The 18,867-nt window shown below is 41.1% G+C and overlaps 2 protein-coding genes across 5 annotated transcripts in view; one reads left to right on the top strand and one right to left on the bottom strand.

Moving 5' to 3' along the window:
* The window catches only part of NUP205 (nucleoporin 205), a 51,893-nt gene extending 45,897 nt beyond the window's left edge, over positions 1 to 5,996 (bottom strand). The window contains exons 1-2 of one of the 3 annotated variants that reach the window (XM_087766157.1): positions 5,818 to 5,996; positions 855 to 997 (exon numbers count right to left, since the gene is read on the bottom strand). In XM_087766157.1, the coding sequence (XP_087622283.1) occupies positions 855 to 997; positions 5,818 to 5,845 (171 nt within the window). In that variant the 5' untranslated portion in view covers positions 5,846 to 5,996. Of the gene's footprint in view, positions 1 to 854; positions 998 to 5,386; positions 5,747 to 5,817 lie in introns of those variants that run through there. The other 2 variants (XM_087766159.1, XM_087766158.1) reach the window with 2 other exon arrangements.
* A 125-nt stretch (positions 5,997 to 6,121) lies between these two features.
* CNOT4 (CCR4-NOT transcription complex subunit 4) overlaps positions 6,122 to 18,867 on the top strand; it is a 102,455-nt gene continuing 89,709 nt past the window's right edge. The window contains exons 1-6 of one of the 2 annotated variants that reach the window (XM_087766163.1): positions 6,122 to 6,257; positions 7,584 to 7,652; positions 8,632 to 8,823; positions 9,823 to 9,889; positions 15,902 to 15,948; positions 16,939 to 17,620. The gene's annotated coding sequence lies outside the window, so the exon portion shown is untranslated. The remainder of the gene's footprint in view (positions 6,258 to 7,583; positions 7,653 to 8,631; positions 8,824 to 9,822; positions 9,890 to 15,901; positions 15,949 to 16,938; positions 17,621 to 18,867) is intronic. The other variant, XM_087766164.1, reaches the window with a different exon arrangement.

The raw sequence follows: 18,867 nt of genomic DNA on the forward strand, positions 1-18,867 counted from the left end.
TGCTTCATGCTTGCACAGCAATCGTCTCTTTGTGGGAACGTACCAAAAATAATCTTATACAATTGGTGCTGACATTTAGTTTACTCAGAATAATGGAGATTGAAAGTAAATTTTGATACAATTCTCAACAGGAATTGGTATCAGCTCAATAAAGGACATCTGAGTTGTTGATCAGAACTGCTGCATTATTCCAAAGAACTATTTTTTACATCATTCTTTTTTCTGTTAAACTCAGATGCTAAAATATACTGACAAAACTCCATAGCTGACTCTTAAATTTTCTGACCTATCCATTTACAAAGCCATATACTATTTCAGAAGTAACACCACTGAAAGAAGACATATTTCTAGTTGCTACCTTGTGATCCATCAGCCAAGAAATAGTGAGTTTTTCCACATCATCTCACATTCCTGACAAGACACATTCTATATTTTGGAAATTCATGTGTTCACCTGTTCTGCGTGTTCATTAACCTGACTGAAGCATGAGCATGAACCAGACAGAACAGTTTTGTGCTTTATTTCAGACACACAAGAGAAGCGGAAAAAGCTAATACTTGACCGATGGATCATCAGATACTTTTACTAGTCCTTTCAAAATAGCATTCAAATAATTAAAGAAAAAAAAAGTTATAGATAAAATTATTCTGTACAAAACACAAAATAATATGTATTATTCAAGCTATTTGTATTCTTACAGCAGAACAAGATTGCTATAACACATTTGTGTTATGTACTGTAAAAACATAGAATGAAAAGAATGGTCAGGGGCTAAATCGTATGGAATACAACAATACAAGACAGTAAATCATCAGCTCTCCAACTCATTCCACAAAAGAGCATTAGTCCAGTACCGGATTTCTGAAGAGAGAAATGAAGTCAGATTTGTGTTTCTTTAAAACCTGGTCAAGGCGATGAATAGCTTCAGGCTGCCTTTTCCAAATGGCATTCATTACAGTCTGCCATATGTCCTTATATGGACCCCACAAGCTGGCAGCTAAAAGAAGAAATAAAACAATGTATTTGAAATGGAGAAAGAAAGAAAACAAATTATTTATACACTATTTTCAATAAGTAGCCTTTTTTAACTTACTACTAGTCCCAGTTTGACAGTATAGACTGTTACGAAGCAAAGAATATTTTCTTTTCTTTAAGGCAGAAAAAAATAACAACAATGGTCCGATATAAAACCTAAATGCATTTAGGGAGCAAGAGAAGCAGAAAAGATGATGTATACAGCTCAGTTCTGGGGCTGAAAGTCATCTTATAAAGATATTTGATACAAGCTCTGTAATCTTTCATCCTTATATGCCTAAGAAATTTCCACTTTGGTAAGACTGAAGGATAACTAAGAATTGGACAGCAGACCTTGAATCTGAATGTAACTCGGCAAGGCAGGCTTCCTGCTTTCCATTTTTGACAGAAAAATCCAAAACAAAGAAGTACCTAATATATGATGGACTGAAAACAAACAGAAGTACTATCAGAATTTGTTGCATCATTGCATCAGCCTGTGTAGAATAAAATAAATTAGAAACCGAAAACATAAGATTAAAGGCAATATTACATGAGAAACAAAAATCATAAGCCTAAGGACACTTTCTTTCACGTTTACACATCTTTCGTATTTATTTTTAAAATTGAAATGAAAGTACTTTTGATCCCTAAGACACATTTGCTGCTAACATTCTGTACAAGACCTTCATAAAGATATGAATTTCCTTTGCTAGAAATAAATAGATCAATATAAATAATTACCTGACTGTGTTTAGAAGAGACCAGATTATTTCTGGAAGGTAGCAAGCACAAATATATTATTTAAGAGAAGTCTGACCCTACTCTAGAAATACAAGTTCTCCTCTCCCTCAACACTGAAAAAGTTTCCTTTGCATATTTCAAATCTGAATTCAGTACTACAGCTGAATGATCTCTTCCTCACTAGAAGTTGAGTTGGGTTCTGAATTCAGAACCCAGAGTCTGTAGCATGAAGACTGCACTAGAAGTTTCCTTATCATCAGGTCTCATGAAAACAGTATACCAAATTAGTCTTCAGACTTCAGCCAGAATCGTTGTCTAAACTGAAAACCTTACAGATGGAAAATTATTCTTACCGCATAGTATTAACCTATTTTAAAAAAACTCAAAATTTTAAGACCCACATTAAACAGAAGTACCAAATTGTTTCCCTTGCTAGATATCATTTGTATTTGTGTAAGTTTCAGATTCTACACACCACAAGTCACTGCTAAACATACCAGATAAATTTACTACCAATTGTATTGTTTGCCTGCAAGCTACCACATAACAACCACTGCCTGATTGCAGGCTGTGTTATGTGTTTCTGAGCATCTATTGAGATGGTCCCTGACCCAAAGATATTATAAGCTAGCGGTGGATTTTGCATGCTACAATTTTGCTAGTGGGAAAGCTACTTTAAGAGGTTGCTGCCTTCCTTCATTCAGAGCCACTTGTTCCCAACCGTACACATGCCTGCTTCATTAACTCTGATGGACTGCATTGTAAGTCATGTTAGTCAAATGATCCAAATTAAAGAAAGGGGGAAGCGACATTTTCCAGAGTTCTTCCAATCTTATTTTTAAAAATCAGAGTATTTCATTAACACAGGTTACAAAGTGGCCCTGCTAATCATAAAAACAACAGAAAGATCAATGCTGGAAGCACAGAGGGAAAGAGCAAGTGGGTAGTGAACGGCAGAGACCTCTGAAAATGGCTTTGTTTCTGAAGAAATGATAAAACAGAACTATGCCTTGCAGAGCAGCCTATATACAAAAAATTCTAGCATTTCACCTAAAACTGGCTTAACTTTTTTTTTTCCCCTTCTTTTTAATGTACAAGTTAACACTGTGGTATAAAATCAAGTACAGAGGCAATATTTTATTTTCAAGTAGCTTGTTCTGACCAGCTCTAACCCTCAAGATAAACCTGACTAGGTGCATCAAAGTCAAACATATCCACACCTCGTCTTGACCAGGCTGCTTATGTTAAGACAGCAAGCAAGAGGTAGCTACTCTGATGTGAAGATGCCCCTCTTTTTCATACAATCAAGACACCACCTCAAAGCAACACAAAATGCTACATGAATGCCCTGAATAACAAGGCAGCGTTAGCCAAGTCAAAGCATAGCAAGTGAGCATGGAGGCAAGAGCAGGTCTCGGAGCGAGACCACTGGTTTCAGTCAGTTTTAGCACTACCTAAGGTGTCTTGGAAGCAGCAAACCAAGTAAAACTCTGTCAGTTTTATTCTGTTGCAAAGGAAGAAACCACACAAAACAAGAATAAAACCAAAACAAACCAAACCCTCTCACCCCAAACTCAGCACTAACAAAAACTATGGTCATTTACAACGCAATTAGCAGTGCCAGTAGAGCTGTATCTGAGAGGACAGCCTGTAAAAAAGGATAAATCCTCTGTCCTTTTAAGCATCAGAGTGTTTTAATCATACCATGTTACCCCTGCCTAGACAGATTCACTAAAAATAGCTACTATTGGACAAATAATTTCACACTCCAGACTGTAATTGGCTCTCCCACGTAACTTCAGAGTTCAGAGATTTACTTCCACTTGAAACAGTCTTTTCACTCTTATTAAATTACCAAGTCCAATAAACACCAGCAGCAATCCACAGTGCCTGCCAAAAGCTGTTCAACTACTTCCCTGTCCCATTTGTTTGCTCTTGACCCTACAACATAATTGCTTTGCACCAGCCCAAATACATGTACTGTAAGGCATTAAAACAAATTAAGGATCTAACTTTTCTAACTGAAAACTAATCCAAAAAAAGAGCTTATTTTCAGCAGGATCACACCTACAACCCAGTTTGCTCTGTGATGGCACAGGCTATGCTAGCACAAAGATGGAGTATTGCGGAGAAAGGAATAAGCAACTGGGATGGAAAAAAGGTTGGACTTCAGTGACCATGCTGACTTTTTCCCACTTATGCTATTTCTATTATTATTAGTTTTAGAAAGGCTGACCATCCCATCAGGGGCAGCACGGAAGGACAGGCTGGGTTGCTTCTTTTGGCAACAACAGCAGTTGTAGTTGTCATGTAATTTATACAATAAAGTGTAGTCACATTTGAACTACTCCAATTTTCACTTTAACAAAGTCACATTTCAAATGAAGGGTCTTTGCTTTATTACTGATTTTCTGTGAGGAGTCAGAGATGTAATTGATTCAGTTAGACCAGAATGTCTTCTCTGTAAAATTTACTCCTTGCTTGACACAGGAAGGGAGCTTTTAATTTTATTAACTAGTCACTATGACACACACCACCTTAGTTACAGACCTTTTGGCCATTCCCATATTCTAGTTGCAACTGCTTTTCACAGGGTCTCCATTCTCCCTGTATTAACCTAATGAAGCTCAACAACAGCAAAGGCAACATCTTGCACCTGAGACAGAATAACTCCACACAACAGTACAGGCTGGGGACCAGGCGACTCGAAAGCAGCTTTACAGAAAAACACCCAAACGTCCTGGTAGATGGGAAGCTGAACACTAGTCAGCAGCACGTCCTCATAGCAAAGAAGGCCTCTATGCACCAGGCTGTATTAACATAGTTGCAGCCAGCAGGTGTAGGGAAGTGATTATTTAGGCATCTGTGAGAGTTCTTCACTCCACTACTGTGTCCAGTTTTGGGCTCCCCAGAGCAAGACACTGAAATAGGGAGCCAGAGAACAGGATGAATGAGGAGAGATTGAAAAGATTTGACCTTGTTCAGTCTTATAAAAGAAGAAGGCTAAAGAAGGATGGGAGCTTTGTTGTCTTCAACTACTGAATGGCACTATACACAGAAAACAGAGACAGAGGTACCCCAGGAGAAGATAAGCAGCAACTGACACAAGCTGCAATACCAAAACTTCCAATTAGCTATCAGGGGAAAAAAAAAAAAAATACTGTGAGGATGGTCACACATTGGAACAGAGGGCCAGAGAGGCCTCTGGGATGATCTTCCCCCTTACAAGTATTCAAAACTAGTTTAGATAAGGCCCAGAGCCACTTGATTGAGCTGGTCTTACTTTAAGGGGGAAGAAAAGAAGGAGTGTCGGACCAGATGACCTCCTAAGTTATTCTCCGATTATCTAGTCATTTCCTTTTGTATTCAATTTATTCCCCAGTTATACTGGGCAAGTGCTGCCTTAGTAACCCAAAACTGCTCCTTGTGACAGACTCCGAAAGGACCAAAGATGATCCTGATGCTCCTAATCCTTAGCAACACTCAACGCAAGAGAAATCAGCTCAACATTTCCAGACTTCTTGTGCAGCACAGAGCAAAATTCAGATGTATTTCTCTTTTGCGTTTTATTACACACAGCATTAAGAGATGAGTGCAAAACAGAAGCGATGCTTAATCACACACGCACTGAGTTACCACAGTCCTCTCGAACCAAGGTGGCCTTTGCTGTCTCATGTCACCGGCTCCACGCACTCCTTGCCAGGACCAGCCAGGCAGGGGGGCAGCTCTGCCTGCCGAGCTCCATCACCTCACCAGGCACCTTTGCGCGGCCTGAGCGCCCCGGGTACCACCGCACGGCAGGAGGCCCACACGGAGGCCGCTCTCCCCACCGCCTGCCAGCACCACCGCAGCCCTGCCCGCCGCCCGCTCGGGCCGCGCCGCCTCCTCACACTCGGCCTTCCCAGGGCCGCCGCCCCCGGCTCCAAGGGCTTTGAGGAGGGGCGCGGGGCCGACGCCCCCCGACCGGCTGCCGGGCGGACGGGCGACGGGGAAGAGGGCAAGCGGCACCGCCGCGAAGGAGAAGGAGGAGCCGCGGCCCCGCGCTCAGATTCCTCTTACCCGAATTTACCGCCAACGGCGCCGCCATCTTGGAGAGAGGGAGGCGCGATCGCGGCGCCGCCGCCCGAGGAAGGCCCGCCGACACCCCGGGCTGCCCGCGGCGGCGCCTCCCGAGGAGCGGGGCAGCGGCCCGCCGGCTCCCCGCGCCGCGGAGGACGGGGAGGGAGGCCCACGGCTCCCTCCGCTCCGCTGTGCGGCTGCCCAGCTGGCGAAAGTGAACAAACGGCCGCTTCCGCGCCGGCGGCTCCCGCCGGGGCCGGGGCCGGGGCCGGGCGGCGCCGGGGGCCCTGCGCCGGGGGCTGACGGGAGCTGTAGGCGCAGCGGGGCGGAGTGCGCCGGCGGGGGCTGTGGCGGCGGCGGGAGTCACACGTGGGGCGGCGTGCTCGGGTTTTTCTGGTGGAAGTTGCAGGTGGATGGTTCCTCCAGTCAGTCGGCTTCGGGTTCGTGTTCAGACCTTTTCGAGGTGGCTGCGGAAAAGGGAGGGAGCACCGGGGTTTTGCATTCCCACGTTCACTCGGTTGTAAATAACGCATCGCTTCTGTGCCATCCACTTTCTCCTTCCCCCTTCCTTTTCCATATCATGCTGAAGGGAGTCGTTCCTTTTAAGCTCTGCCTTATAAGCCGTATTCATTGAATAAGGCAAAATGCCCGAATACTGTGCACTAGGAGGTAAATTTACTAAAACGTTGTCAATTTTTTTTCAGTGGGGGGAAAAAAAAACCAAAGTACTATTCTTTTTTCAAAACCAGACTGGTTTCAGTTTCTATGGTTTCAGATTGAAGTCCTCAAAAAATTGAAATAAGTAATTTGTACATGTTTCAATGATGGATGATCCTTACTTACAATGCAGATTATTAAAACAGCACTATTCACTTAAAACTAGTAAACTAAGTTTTTTGTTCAACTTTGTTAGCAGCTGTGTGGCATTTAAAACTCATGTTTCTCAGGTTTCAATTGTGATCTAGGGTTTACAATCTTGCATAGAGAACAAAAAAGAAGCCCTGATAGGGATTATCCTGTGAAGAAAGCTGCATTTAAACTCAAAGTATGTGCAAGAAAAAAGTACCAGGAATGAAGAAAAGAAAGCAAAAAGGGCATTTGTACATGTATGTATCTGGAGCCAAGGAACAAGTATTAGTATCTTGGAAGTATCCCATATCTGAAGTCAATTTACCACCCTCTGTCCCAGTAGTAATGAAGTCTCCTCCAGAAATTCCCTCCTGTATCACCTTTAAGATAAAAGATTCCACCAAGAGTGTGTATTAATTTTTAGTGCCAATAGTTTCCCCTCTTGAACTTTATTAAAACAATATTTCACAGTTGCAAAACCATGTCCAATGAACTAGACCCATGGGAAATTGGCAAAATAACTATCTTTGCTGCTCTAGATCTTCCCTATAATGGGATGGCGGAGGGGGTAATATAGAGAGAGTAGTGGTCCTGGAGTGAGAGTGAATTGGCAAGGCAGCTATAAGAAAAAAAAGATATGGAAACCAGAGAAACAGTTTCTCAAGGATTAGTCAGAAGTGAAAAAGGAGAGAGAAGAGGAAATTTTAAAAGAGGGGGGAAAGCAGTCTGTACTGTCAAGAACAGCTCCTCTCAGAGTTCAATAGATAAATCCATTCTCATTAATTTGGCCTAATTTGTTAGTTTAGTCAAAGGGCTCATATTTCCTTGAGATTTCCCTTTTCCTGGTCTTAGCCATGAACCAGAACAGACCTATTGCAATGAGAATGATAAACGGTGAATTATTTATTTTATTCTAGGAACAGAAGAGTGCCAAGCAAGAGTAGAAAATAAGTTATTCCAGAAGCAGCAGAACTAATGCAGCCTGGGTACGACACTTCTATATCTTCTCCCATGCACCTGTCTCTGCGAAGCCATAGGTCTGGTCCTACACTGTCCACATACCACCCCAAGACCCATGGCTATGTGGGGCGGGTACCATGATAAATTCGGAGACACGTATGCTGATCACTTGGCCACAGCGAACCTAAAGGATTGCTTGAGGTTTTGCTTCAGCTTCTCCAACCACAGGGATCCTAATTTTGATCTTTTTCCTTTATGCATTCCCTGATTTTCACAAAGTTTGTGAGGACGTAAGTTTTTAAGCCCTTTAGCCCTTGATCAGATTAGGTTGGAATTGGTTCAGGAATTGCAACAGGTTCAAAAGTTACTAAAAAAGTTTCGCGGACAGAGTGTGATTTCCTAAGCCTTGTTTCCTTAAGAAACAAGACTTCAGGAAAAAAAAAAAAAAAAGAGAGAGAGAAATAAGTAAACGAATAATTTTTTTTTAAAAAGCCTTTCCCAGGCATTAAGAGCTGTCATATTTCTTTTGGCATTCAGATGCAGCCAGATTGCACACGCTTTTTTTTAATCTCTGTTGGAGGAAAAAATCCTTTCTAACCACTGCAGATCTAGTATTTTAAATTTCCAGATAATTCTTTCCTCTCCTTGCCAATTGGCCAATGGTCACATAGCAACACGAAGGAAAAAAAAACACCCTGAAAAGAGTGGATGGCATGGGGTAGGTCACTGGGCAGTTGAACTTCAGAAGAAAAATACCACATTTAGCTCCAGCTGCACAGCATTTATTATACTCTTTCTCTGTCAGCAATGTGATATTTTAATGCAAAATAGCTGTGACAATACAGCTCCTAGTATGGAAGAAGTAAGAGAGGTATCTAGATACACCATACCATGCATTCTGCACATATTTATATTGGCATAACTGCGTCCATCCATGCTTTGATGAGTAGTCAAGTCCATGAATTCTTTGCTTATTCTCGCTTTATTTGCTGTCCTTTAATTTAGGATCTTATTGTTTACCCGGGATCACTGGCTGGTTTGGTAGACTATTTTTGCCAAGTCACTATAGGAAAAGAATACCTCATTCCTCTTCGTGACAATAGCTCTCAGCAAGTTCTCCAATACAGCTGGGTTCAGTGAGGGACACCGGCTTCTTTCATCCTTAATTAGAAGACAGAAATCTGTGAAGTATCAAAGGTAGGCTGACACTAAATACCTGGGATGGAAATTAATTCCTCTGGATTCCAGGGAAAGGAGGTCCCAGATCACCTGTAGGGTAGCGAATTCTGCTTGTGCAGTGCGAGACCTTCATGTAAGAGATGTTATTTTCTGTAGGCGGAAATAACTACTAGTAATAATTAAAATGAACGGCACAATGGGAACCTGCTCTTTGACTGGAACTTCTAGGTGGCTTGTGATGTACTACAGGTGTGACATTCTTAATTTTAATAATACTAAATTTAGTCACTGTGGTTCATAGCCAAATCACACATCAAGATACAAAGATAACGATGATGATATTATAATTTATTTTCTTTACATTTCATTATGATCAGGAAGAATAATTATTAGCAATAAAAAAGTGTTATTCAAATGCCCAAGAGGCCATGCTTAACTTCCTACCTTTAATCTTGCGTGTCATTGTGATCACATCCTGCGTGATGGAGTAAAATGAAAATTAACAGGCTTTTCTGCATTGCAGCTGAAAAAGATGCCTTGTAGAAGTGCATCTACATAAATAGATCAGTCTTTACATTGTGAAATATGCCTCTTTACTTAAAAAGTCAAAAGCATTTCTGGCTACTGATTAGACCATAAAACATCTTTGAACCCTTATTTTGACTGACACAAACTCTGTGCATCTCAGCTTACTGGTCTGTAAAAATGGGTATAACATTTCACAGCAGGCCTGGAATGCCGATTGACTGGATCTTTAGCCTGGCCCCATCTGAACAGAGAAAAAGAATGTGTTTTTGGGTTACATTAAGTTGGCAGAGTAAAAAACCCTGAATTCTCTTACTATGCCAGCTAATTTTCCTGAAAACTTCTTAGCTTGCTATAATCCTGTCTTTGTTGCAAAAAGTGTGTTTTATACCTCGAGATAGTTAGCTCAGCATCAAATCTTAGAAGAAAGTCTAAGACCTTTCCCTGCAGCAATTGTCAACAAAATTGTAATTTCTCTGTCTTCCATCCTAGATATTTCTACTGTCACCATGGTATCTAAGCTCATCAGAGAAACTGCGTGAGGTTGTTGCTAGCTTGGGTAAGTGGTTTATCTAGTCCAAGGCAACAAAGAACTAAATGTTTTCAAAGTTATATGAATACCTTCCTTGGGGTCTGGGAGCAGGGGGAGAGGAGCTGAACAATGGCAAGTGCTGCCCTTCCTGTGTAGGTGAGGACAATTATTAACTATAGGCATCTGACCAGAAATGAATGCCTTGATGAACAGTATCAGTAATTTTCCTGCTTGACAATTGAGTCTTTATGATCCCTGCTAAGGCTTCAGAGGTAAAATGAAAATACTGTTCTTGGCCGTGCAATGTTAATTTTTTCCATGAGTTAATTTTTTCCCAATTCCTGCTTTGGGGCGCTTAGAGCTATCTGTCTTGTTATTCTTTCTTCTCTATCCTGGAATGAAGAATAGCTTTTCTTTTTTGTAATAATTTCTCCATTCAGCTTCTGAAGGGAACGAGGCAGTTACTAGCCCGGGAGATAATCTGATTATTGTAATGATGTAGCTGCTAGTAATTGACAACAAGAAGTGGAGAAACATACAACAGGGGAAATGATGGAAAGACAAAGTACGAGCAAAGTGAAGATATTTGATATAGTAAGCAGCAGTGTTGGCACATCAACTGCCTTATTGATACTCATTCTGTTCAGTGATTTCCGTATCAGATTTACAGATGGTTGATGTTTTTGCTAGTTGCCAGTGCCACAAATTCAGACTTTGTCCTGAAATTCACAGTGAGATCTTTACGAAGCATATTGTATATATTCTGCAGGCTGAGTTATACACTTATTGCATCCTTTTGGGTTCTCATCAGAGAATGGCTGTGCTGGAATAGGTGTAAAGCTACAGAAGTGTAATGAGTTCACTTGGACAACACTGAAGGTGTGTAAAGTTGCACAAAAATGTCTGCTAGTAATGTAAAGCACAGGGTTTTTGTAAGTGGAGATGATACGGAAGACGGGAGAGAAAGTATCTTGACAGTCATAATCTGAGCAAAGTTGTAAAAAAAAAAAATCATTACTTTATACTTACAAACTGAGTGAATTTGATATGGGAACCAGTGAGACTCAGGAAAAATGGCATCTCACAATGCCATCTCTGCTGCAACGTGAAATTGCTTCACAAATTATACTACTATTTTGTTAATTATTTTCCCAGTGCTGTCCACTTCTTTGGAGATCTCTGGGTCCAAGATGAGAAGGTCCTGTACACCAAAGATGTGTGCAGAATTTGGCTTGCATACTTTTGACAGTCAATTACTGAAATACTTTCTCTGGCCTGATGCTCTGAGATAGCTTATTTGAAGGAAAGCCGTGATTAAATAGGTAGCATAAGAAAGGATTTGCTTTCTGCTCCAGTCCATTTTTGTTTTGTCAAAGTTTCCTGAGAATCAGGAAGAATTATCCTCAGGAGCAAGAATATGAAGGACATGAACTGAACAAATCCAATTTCTGGAATAGGCAACTGTATTAATTGTCTCTGGTGTCAAAATATTTCACTGGAAGTCACATGTCTATTAAAGGCTCCTCCTGCTTTATTTGGTTATGACTGTGCTGCGGAAGGATGATGAGAAGCAGTATTAGCTGTTCGCAATTAATGGGGCAATTGTTGAGACCATGTTAAATAACTCCTACCAAGGTGACACCTTAGACATTGGAGCACTAAACTATATTATGTGCTTGAGTGATCAAGGCTGGAGTTTATGGCTTATGCTCATTCAGTTGTTTGAGTGCTTAAGAGGAGAATAGTGGAAAACCTTTATCTTATGCCCAGGTTTCTGAGCTGCTTGGCACATATAACTCTCATACTTTTCTTCTAGATGGTGTCAGATGGTCAAAATGTATTTCCCTCATCATTCAAGAACATTCCTATTCTAAATCAGACAAAGCTAAATCTCCATCTTTGAAATGTAGTGCTGAAAAACACCTGGTCAGCTAATCTGAACTTTCAGATAAAATGAGATTTAACCAATGGAGAAGACAAAATTCTCAGAGTTAATTGTGTGTGTCTGTAGATGTCCAACATGGTGGAATGGTAATCCTTTAGGTGCTTCTGCAAGCCAAAACTACTAGTATTGTAGATTAACTTTAGTGGAATTATAACAAAGCATACCTAGGAGAATAGTTCATTCCAAAGTTAATAACCTATTGAAAGCATGCATATAAGAAATACTGATTTGAAGAACAGCACTTCAAAGGTCAAGAACATGCAGAAAAAAAGTAGCGACCCACATTCATCATTAGGGTTGATATCTGCATAAAGGGTCGTACCAGTTCTATTGAAGTAGACAGCAGTAAATTATGTTCTCAGGATAGCTTTACATCTTGTGCTATCTCTTTACAAGCGACAATCAATATTTGCTTGGAAATAACACTCAGAATGTGTCACTCGGCTGCATTCCTAGGCATCTGCCTATTAATAATATAATTTTGTTTTTCTTATGCATCACTCCCAGTCTTATTTAATGCACACTATGTCTGCAGAAACAAGAAGCTGCGGTGAGGTCCAGCCCAGGAGAAGCTTGAGGTACTGACTCATTCTGAGACACTGAGGGAAAGGTTTGCTTGCAGGTATATTTAGACTGTAACTACACAAGGACACTAAGCTATGAGAAACCCCTAAAAATGAGGTGGCCTTATTTTTAATGAAGATTTGATTGTGCCTTTTGGGTGGCTTAGTTTGACTTTGTTTTATGCTGGCAGATGGTAAATGTGTTTTAAGGTGTTATTTCCCAGAACTTCTCAGAAATTCTAGTGTCGATTTTGAGGTGAGATCCAAACAGCATTATAGGAAAGATTAATGCCTCCCTTTCACTGGAGGAGTTCAGATCACTTGTTCACGTTGTGAGAGGCTTGCTAAGTTACACACACACATCCCCCAGCTTAACATACATCTCCTACCTCCCATGAAGGTTGGAGGGGACTTTGGCATTGTATGCCCTCAGTCTCTCATTAGTGCCACTTCATTTTGCAAAAATAATTAAACTTTCACCTGATATGGAACTGGAACCTGCCAGGGAGCAGGGTAGAGATAATCCCACCATTCAAACGACTAATCTGACCACCAGGTAAAGAGTGTTTCTCCTGCGATTTCTCAGTGATTAAGTCTTTTGGACAAAAGCATCAGCATCAACCAAAAGAATTGAAGGAAGCACAATCCAAGGCCCTCAACTGCCTAGAGCTTTTGCTCAAGTAATGTGAGACTCAAATACTAATTCACTTTCTGCCTAAGTCATGAAGAAATATAGCCTAAGCCTCTACTACTTTGGAGAGTTCTTGAAAGCCTGAGCCATACATGAGAGGGGACACCACTTCCACCAGCTCTGTCAACCTGACCAGCCACAACCCTTTTTTCCGTACAGGTATTCCAAACCAAAGCAATCTGTATTCTAAGGGTGGAATTTTTTTCTGTTCTCAGCAAGAACAAAAACATCTTTTTATTTGTATTGATCAGAGCCACTCTTTTAATACTTTCTTGTTTGTTTGCCTACTCAGATAAATCAGTGAGTCATATAGCCCCAGTGCTCTCAATAAACTGATTTCTTGTCTGAAAGTTCTGTGTCTTTTCTCTCTATTCATGGCTTTGTAAAATAATGATCCAACTCCAAGTCTTACCTCACACCAACTTTCATGCATAACACCAGAAAAAGGACTTTTTGAGGAGTTAGCCTCCCTCTAGACCTAACAGCCTTCCTCATTGCTAGGGCTCCCTGTTCATAAACAGCTTACCTCCTCTTCAAATATTGTGCAAATACAGACTTAGAGACGATAAAGGGGATAGTATTAATTGTTGATATTTAAAATTAAGGGGAAAAAATAAGGGGACAGTAAGGACACACACAGCTAGTGTCACCCAGGGCAGCGTATATTCTTACTCACGTGATGCTTCTCTGCCCACATCCTTCTCTCACCCAAATCACAGCTGCAGTCAGCCATATCATAGTAGGAAGCTCTTCAATGGGAAGCCTGGCTGCCACTGCTAGAGCCAATTGACACAAGGGCTACTGTGGTAGGACAGGAGTAATCACCTTTCTGGTAACCTTTTGTCACATGCTGTGACATGAACAAACTGCCCCAGCTCAACTTTTCCCAGTGGGGCACACCTCACAGGTAATTGTGCTGTCAATCTGCTCCACAGCAGTTGCCAGCCCTCTGCAGACTGAACAGCCAGGGCTTGCTTTTAGGGCTTTTATTTAAAACAACTGCTTAAATTTCACAAGTGCAAAAGCTTGAGCACTTCCTAAAAAGAAGGCTTAGAGCTACCATTCTTTAGAACTTTTGTGTGTGGAATTTCTTGGAGACTTCTCTCATGAACCAGTTGCTTCATGACATGCATAGCTGTTTTGCCTGAATATAAGGAGGACATAAAATGATACTAAACTTTAAAGGTCTATACAAGATGCAAATGAGCCATGAAAACCTAGGGTCGTTCTATTTATCCTCTTAATTCCTCGGTTATCTGAGATGAAAGGTACCAATTAAAGGTGAATGCTGTGTCATAGCTAAGTTTTCTTAAGGAATTGCACTACTTGGAATATTAGCCAAGCGCCTTTTACAGTTTTGATTGTTCAGTCACATCAACAATTAGAAAGCAATGCCTAATAAAACTCAATTAGGCCATCACAGTCTCCTTTGTCTAGGAGTACAACAGAACCACTGTTATTCTTTCAGCAGTTTTACTTTACATTTTGTGTCCTTTACTCTTTGTTTCTGCTCTTTTTACTTTTCATTAAAATAGCCATAACTCAATAAATAGATACTGTACCTATTTAACTATTTTTAAATAAAATCCACAGGGGTATTTTCACTTACATTACTAAATTGAGATAAGCTTGGATAAGAAGCTTGGATTTTAACTAGATCTTGAAGATGAAAAGATAACTCCCTTGTCTTTACTAAGATCTCAGCTGAGACTACTTACTGTTTACCTGTCCTGAGGTAAGAACGTATGACTTCACTCTAGTGAGAAAAGGTCTGAGAGTGCTCCCTCTAACTTCTGTGCCTTTGAAGTAGGCCTGCAATGAGTCAAGGCATATGCTGCTCAGAAGAATGAGGAAAGGTATATATTACTCAGAAGGAAGAAAGTCCAGTGTCTAGATTCCTACCTGCAAAGAGGAGGAGTGAAGAAGCAAGCAACCAGCAACTCGCTTCCCTCTCACCCCTGATCTTAGCAAAGTCTTTTTACCCAAGTGGGAAGTAGCTGGCTGCCCACCTAATCTTAACACTCTTACTCTGCTGCTTCTGCACTGGAGAGTGAAGAAAGTGATGGCCCACCATGTCAGTTGGATGAATGTGTTGCCTCTGAAGGACAACGAAGCTGTCCACATGCTTATGGCAGAACCTACTGTCAGGCGTCACCCTGTGCATCGTACTCCATGGTACATTCCCTACTCTCTTCTCTCAGGAGATTCTTCATAACCTACTATTCTGCTTAGTCATAGCTTTACCCTGAAGTCTTTTCAAAATTTACTCCAACATAATACACCCAAGAGATTAAACATGGAAGATTCTGGATACAGTTGGTAGAACCTGGTGGGTGCCCAATCCGTTTTTTTGTGTCATAATACTGTACCCAGTGTTTTCCACAGTGTAGGTGTAATATTCATCATGGAAATCCTGTGGGGGAAACTTGCAGAATGGAACTGTCTTTCAGAGGAGATGAGTTTTCATTGACCTCAGGAGAAGTTGCAAATGCTCACCTGTTTTGGAAATCAGGCTACTATCATGGGATCCTGTACAAATAGAAAACACCTAGAAGTTTCAGAAGTTGTGGCTTTTAGACATTACACTGTTTTATTTACTCGTTAGGAGAAATACAGCTAGGCACAGACTAAAACCACACAAAAAACTCAGCATATTCTTCCTTCTCCCCATGTCAATCCAACAACTGTGCGGTACATTTTAAAGCCCAGCATGCAGTGAGTTTGCATAAAACAAATTATAAGCACTTCAGGCAAGCGTGGCACAGTACGCTATCAGTGGAAGTGCTGGTGGCACATCTGTGCTGAAGCTTTCCATGCAAAATGCCATTTTCATTTCCCAGGTGCGATACCAATACAAAGAGAGGAAGGAGAAGAAAACAAAATGAAAGTAAGTTAAAGTAAAAATCAGCACATCATTTACATGGTTTAGCAAAATATGGCTCCTATCAGAGGCTGACTGGCTACAGTTTAAAATAACCTATTTAAGAATCAGCGACAATTCATCATTCCTTAAAAAAACAAGTGCTAGATTATTAGAAGTAAAACAAATTAGGTCTACCCAGGACTTTAATTCTACGTCTGGCCTGTTAGCAGGAAATTCTCCTGTTCATGCAGTAATGTGCCAATGATTATAAAATGTTGCAGGAGAAAACACAGTAAAATTTTAAAATGCATATGAAAGAATAAAAAAATACATTAAAATAGAAATATATCTACCATTCTTTAGGTGTCTTGGTTAACCTATACAATATGGTCGAGACACCAGCCTGGTCTCTGCTCCCCCTGGATGTGATCCCCGCCCTCAGTGGCCCTCAGCCTGGCCCCGTCATGCTGCAGGGTGCTGGAGGGAAGATGAAGGGGAAAGAGAGCAAAGCAGCGCAAGGCACACAGCACAACCTTCGCTCTGTCAGCGTGTCAAGCACAGGCTGTTAAGAAGAGGAAATGTTCTCTATCAGAATATAAGGGCCCAATTTCTCTGTACAACAAGCGCATCTATGTCATACAGAGTCTCAGTTATGGTGCTGCCTATATGCAAGACTGATCTTATTATTCTGGGATCTCTCATTTGTCATCATTACAGTCAGGTTCCTGCAGGTCCTTAAGGAACATACACATATTTCTGATTAACGCATGCTTCAACTTCCCTATATAATCTATTATTTTGCCTATCTAACCTATCTAATTTCAGGCTTGTCTCTCTATTGGCATTATTTATATAGCATAAAATTAGCTGCAGTAGCTCACATTCCTTTGGCAAAAGGAAGTAGATCTGCCTGGAAAACTGAAAGGTTGCAGCTGGAGCTTGGCTGGTGCAATATATTTACAAGCATCAAAGTTCACCCCAGCCCTTTAACGCAACGTCATACTTTCTTGACAGGTGAGCTTCCGTCACACCTGGCCTATGCAGAACACGAGCTCCAACGCCGATAAAGTCAGTGGAAATTCTTGTAACTAGCAGTTCCTGTTTGTACGGCGGCCATGGAATCAATACGCAGGATCAAGTATTGCATTTTCTCAAGTCGTGCACTTTTTATTTCATCTCAGCAAATCCCAAACGGCTGAGGCGTTTTTATAAGAATGTGAGCAATTTTGAGCTCTGCGGAAAATGCTGAGTGCTGTCGGATGCAGGCAGAGAAGGGCAGAAGAGAAAAAATGCATTCCTTTGAACACACTAATATAGAAGGCAATTAAGGAATACAACAATAATGAGCAATCATTCTCGTAATATATGTTGTGCTTTAAAGAGCAGGTGACAACTCCCTGAAAACAATAACAAGTAACATAATGAAGTCCTGTCTACACAGGGATGTTACTTCAAATATTTTAGATGAGTTGACTTGAGTGCATTCACAAAGATTGTTTTAAAGTGTCTAGGCTTTCTTTTTGCATGAATGAAACCCAGGCTCACCAGCCCACGGCCTTCAGCTATGAGCTGCATCAGGCTCATGAGAGGATTCTGTCCGTCTTTGAATGATTTTCCCTCATTGTATTATGTGATGAGGTTTATTTGCTGTCTGGCCCCTGACTGCCCTCTTCTGTTGCAAGATCATCTGGATTAGGTATGTTATCACTCTCGCTGAATGCTGATGGCTTCCTTTGCAATTCCAGCGTGTGCGTCCCCCCCGATTCACACATTTTTTTAGAGCAGTGCCTCTTTTCCTCCCCTGATATTGTCTCATGGGTTGTGTGTAGCACATGCAGCCCCAACTCTATGACACTGCCTCAAATATTAGGGTTTGTGAGTGTTGGCCAAACTGAACACAAGAGAGAGATTCCTGAGAAATGGACCAGTGCCACCATAAAGCAAAATAATGCTGGCTGGTCTAAAAGAGCACAAGGGATCTGAACAGGACCTCCAGGACTTCTAACAGTCCAGAATAGGGTGAGCTGTGAAAGATTTATCCATGGGAAGTCACCACTGAAACCCAGTATTGTAAGGTACCCAGGTGCTTTACCACAGCTGTCAAATGATGTCACTTCAAATAGGGAGCTGTAGAGCTAATATATTTTTTCAAACCACTAAACTGAAATGCAAAGACTGAGGTTACAAAAATGCTGTTTGAAATCCAGATAGACAGTCAGCTTGAAAATGCTGCAGAGGGAAACACTCCTATCATGTCCTGTACTGTACTGTAGCTCTGCATCTCTAAACCAGGTAGTATCTGGATGCCATCACCGGTGGTGGAAGTGAGGTGTATGAACCATGAGCTTCTTTCCATCCATTTGGCACCGCCTTCCCTAGTGTGGTCATTGTGGTGCTCCACAAACAAGAACTCAAGCTTCTGTCCCCACCTCGCACTGCTTGACTATGCATCTGGGCTCGCTGCTACTCTTCCTGCCACTCACATAACATGGCAGCACCGCATGAGTTAAAGGGAATACGGATTGCAGGGCAGGCATATTTATTGCAACAGCGGATGCAGAAAAAAAGCAATAGCAAATATACTTTGGCTTATAGTTTGTTCAGCACTCTTTAGCTCCTTTCACATTTTATGAGACAAATTACCAAAATTAAACATTTAAAAATGCTGAGATTATAAGACACTTATAATCAAATCTTTAGCAATATAAAATTCTTGGATTCAGGCCAATTGCTCTAAAGTCTGTTCCCTTCTAGTGCACATGATGCTGACCTATGTGTGTTATAGGAGATCTTAAGGCAAAGACTGCACTCCATTTTACTATGCACAGAGCAAAGCAATGCAGCCTTCTTGGTTGCTTATCTGCATGGTGTCTCTCTCTCACTTCTGCACTTGAATATATTTCAGTACCCTTCTGTGCAATGCTGCATATCTTTCTGATTTAT

This window comes from Nipponia nippon, unplaced genomic scaffold (genome assembly GCF_047370975.1).
Source record: "Nipponia nippon isolate SJK-2023a ecotype South Korea unplaced genomic scaffold, ASM4737097v1 scaffold_3, whole genome shotgun sequence".
Taxonomy (NCBI): Eukaryota; Metazoa; Chordata; class Aves; order Pelecaniformes; family Threskiornithidae; genus Nipponia; species Nipponia nippon.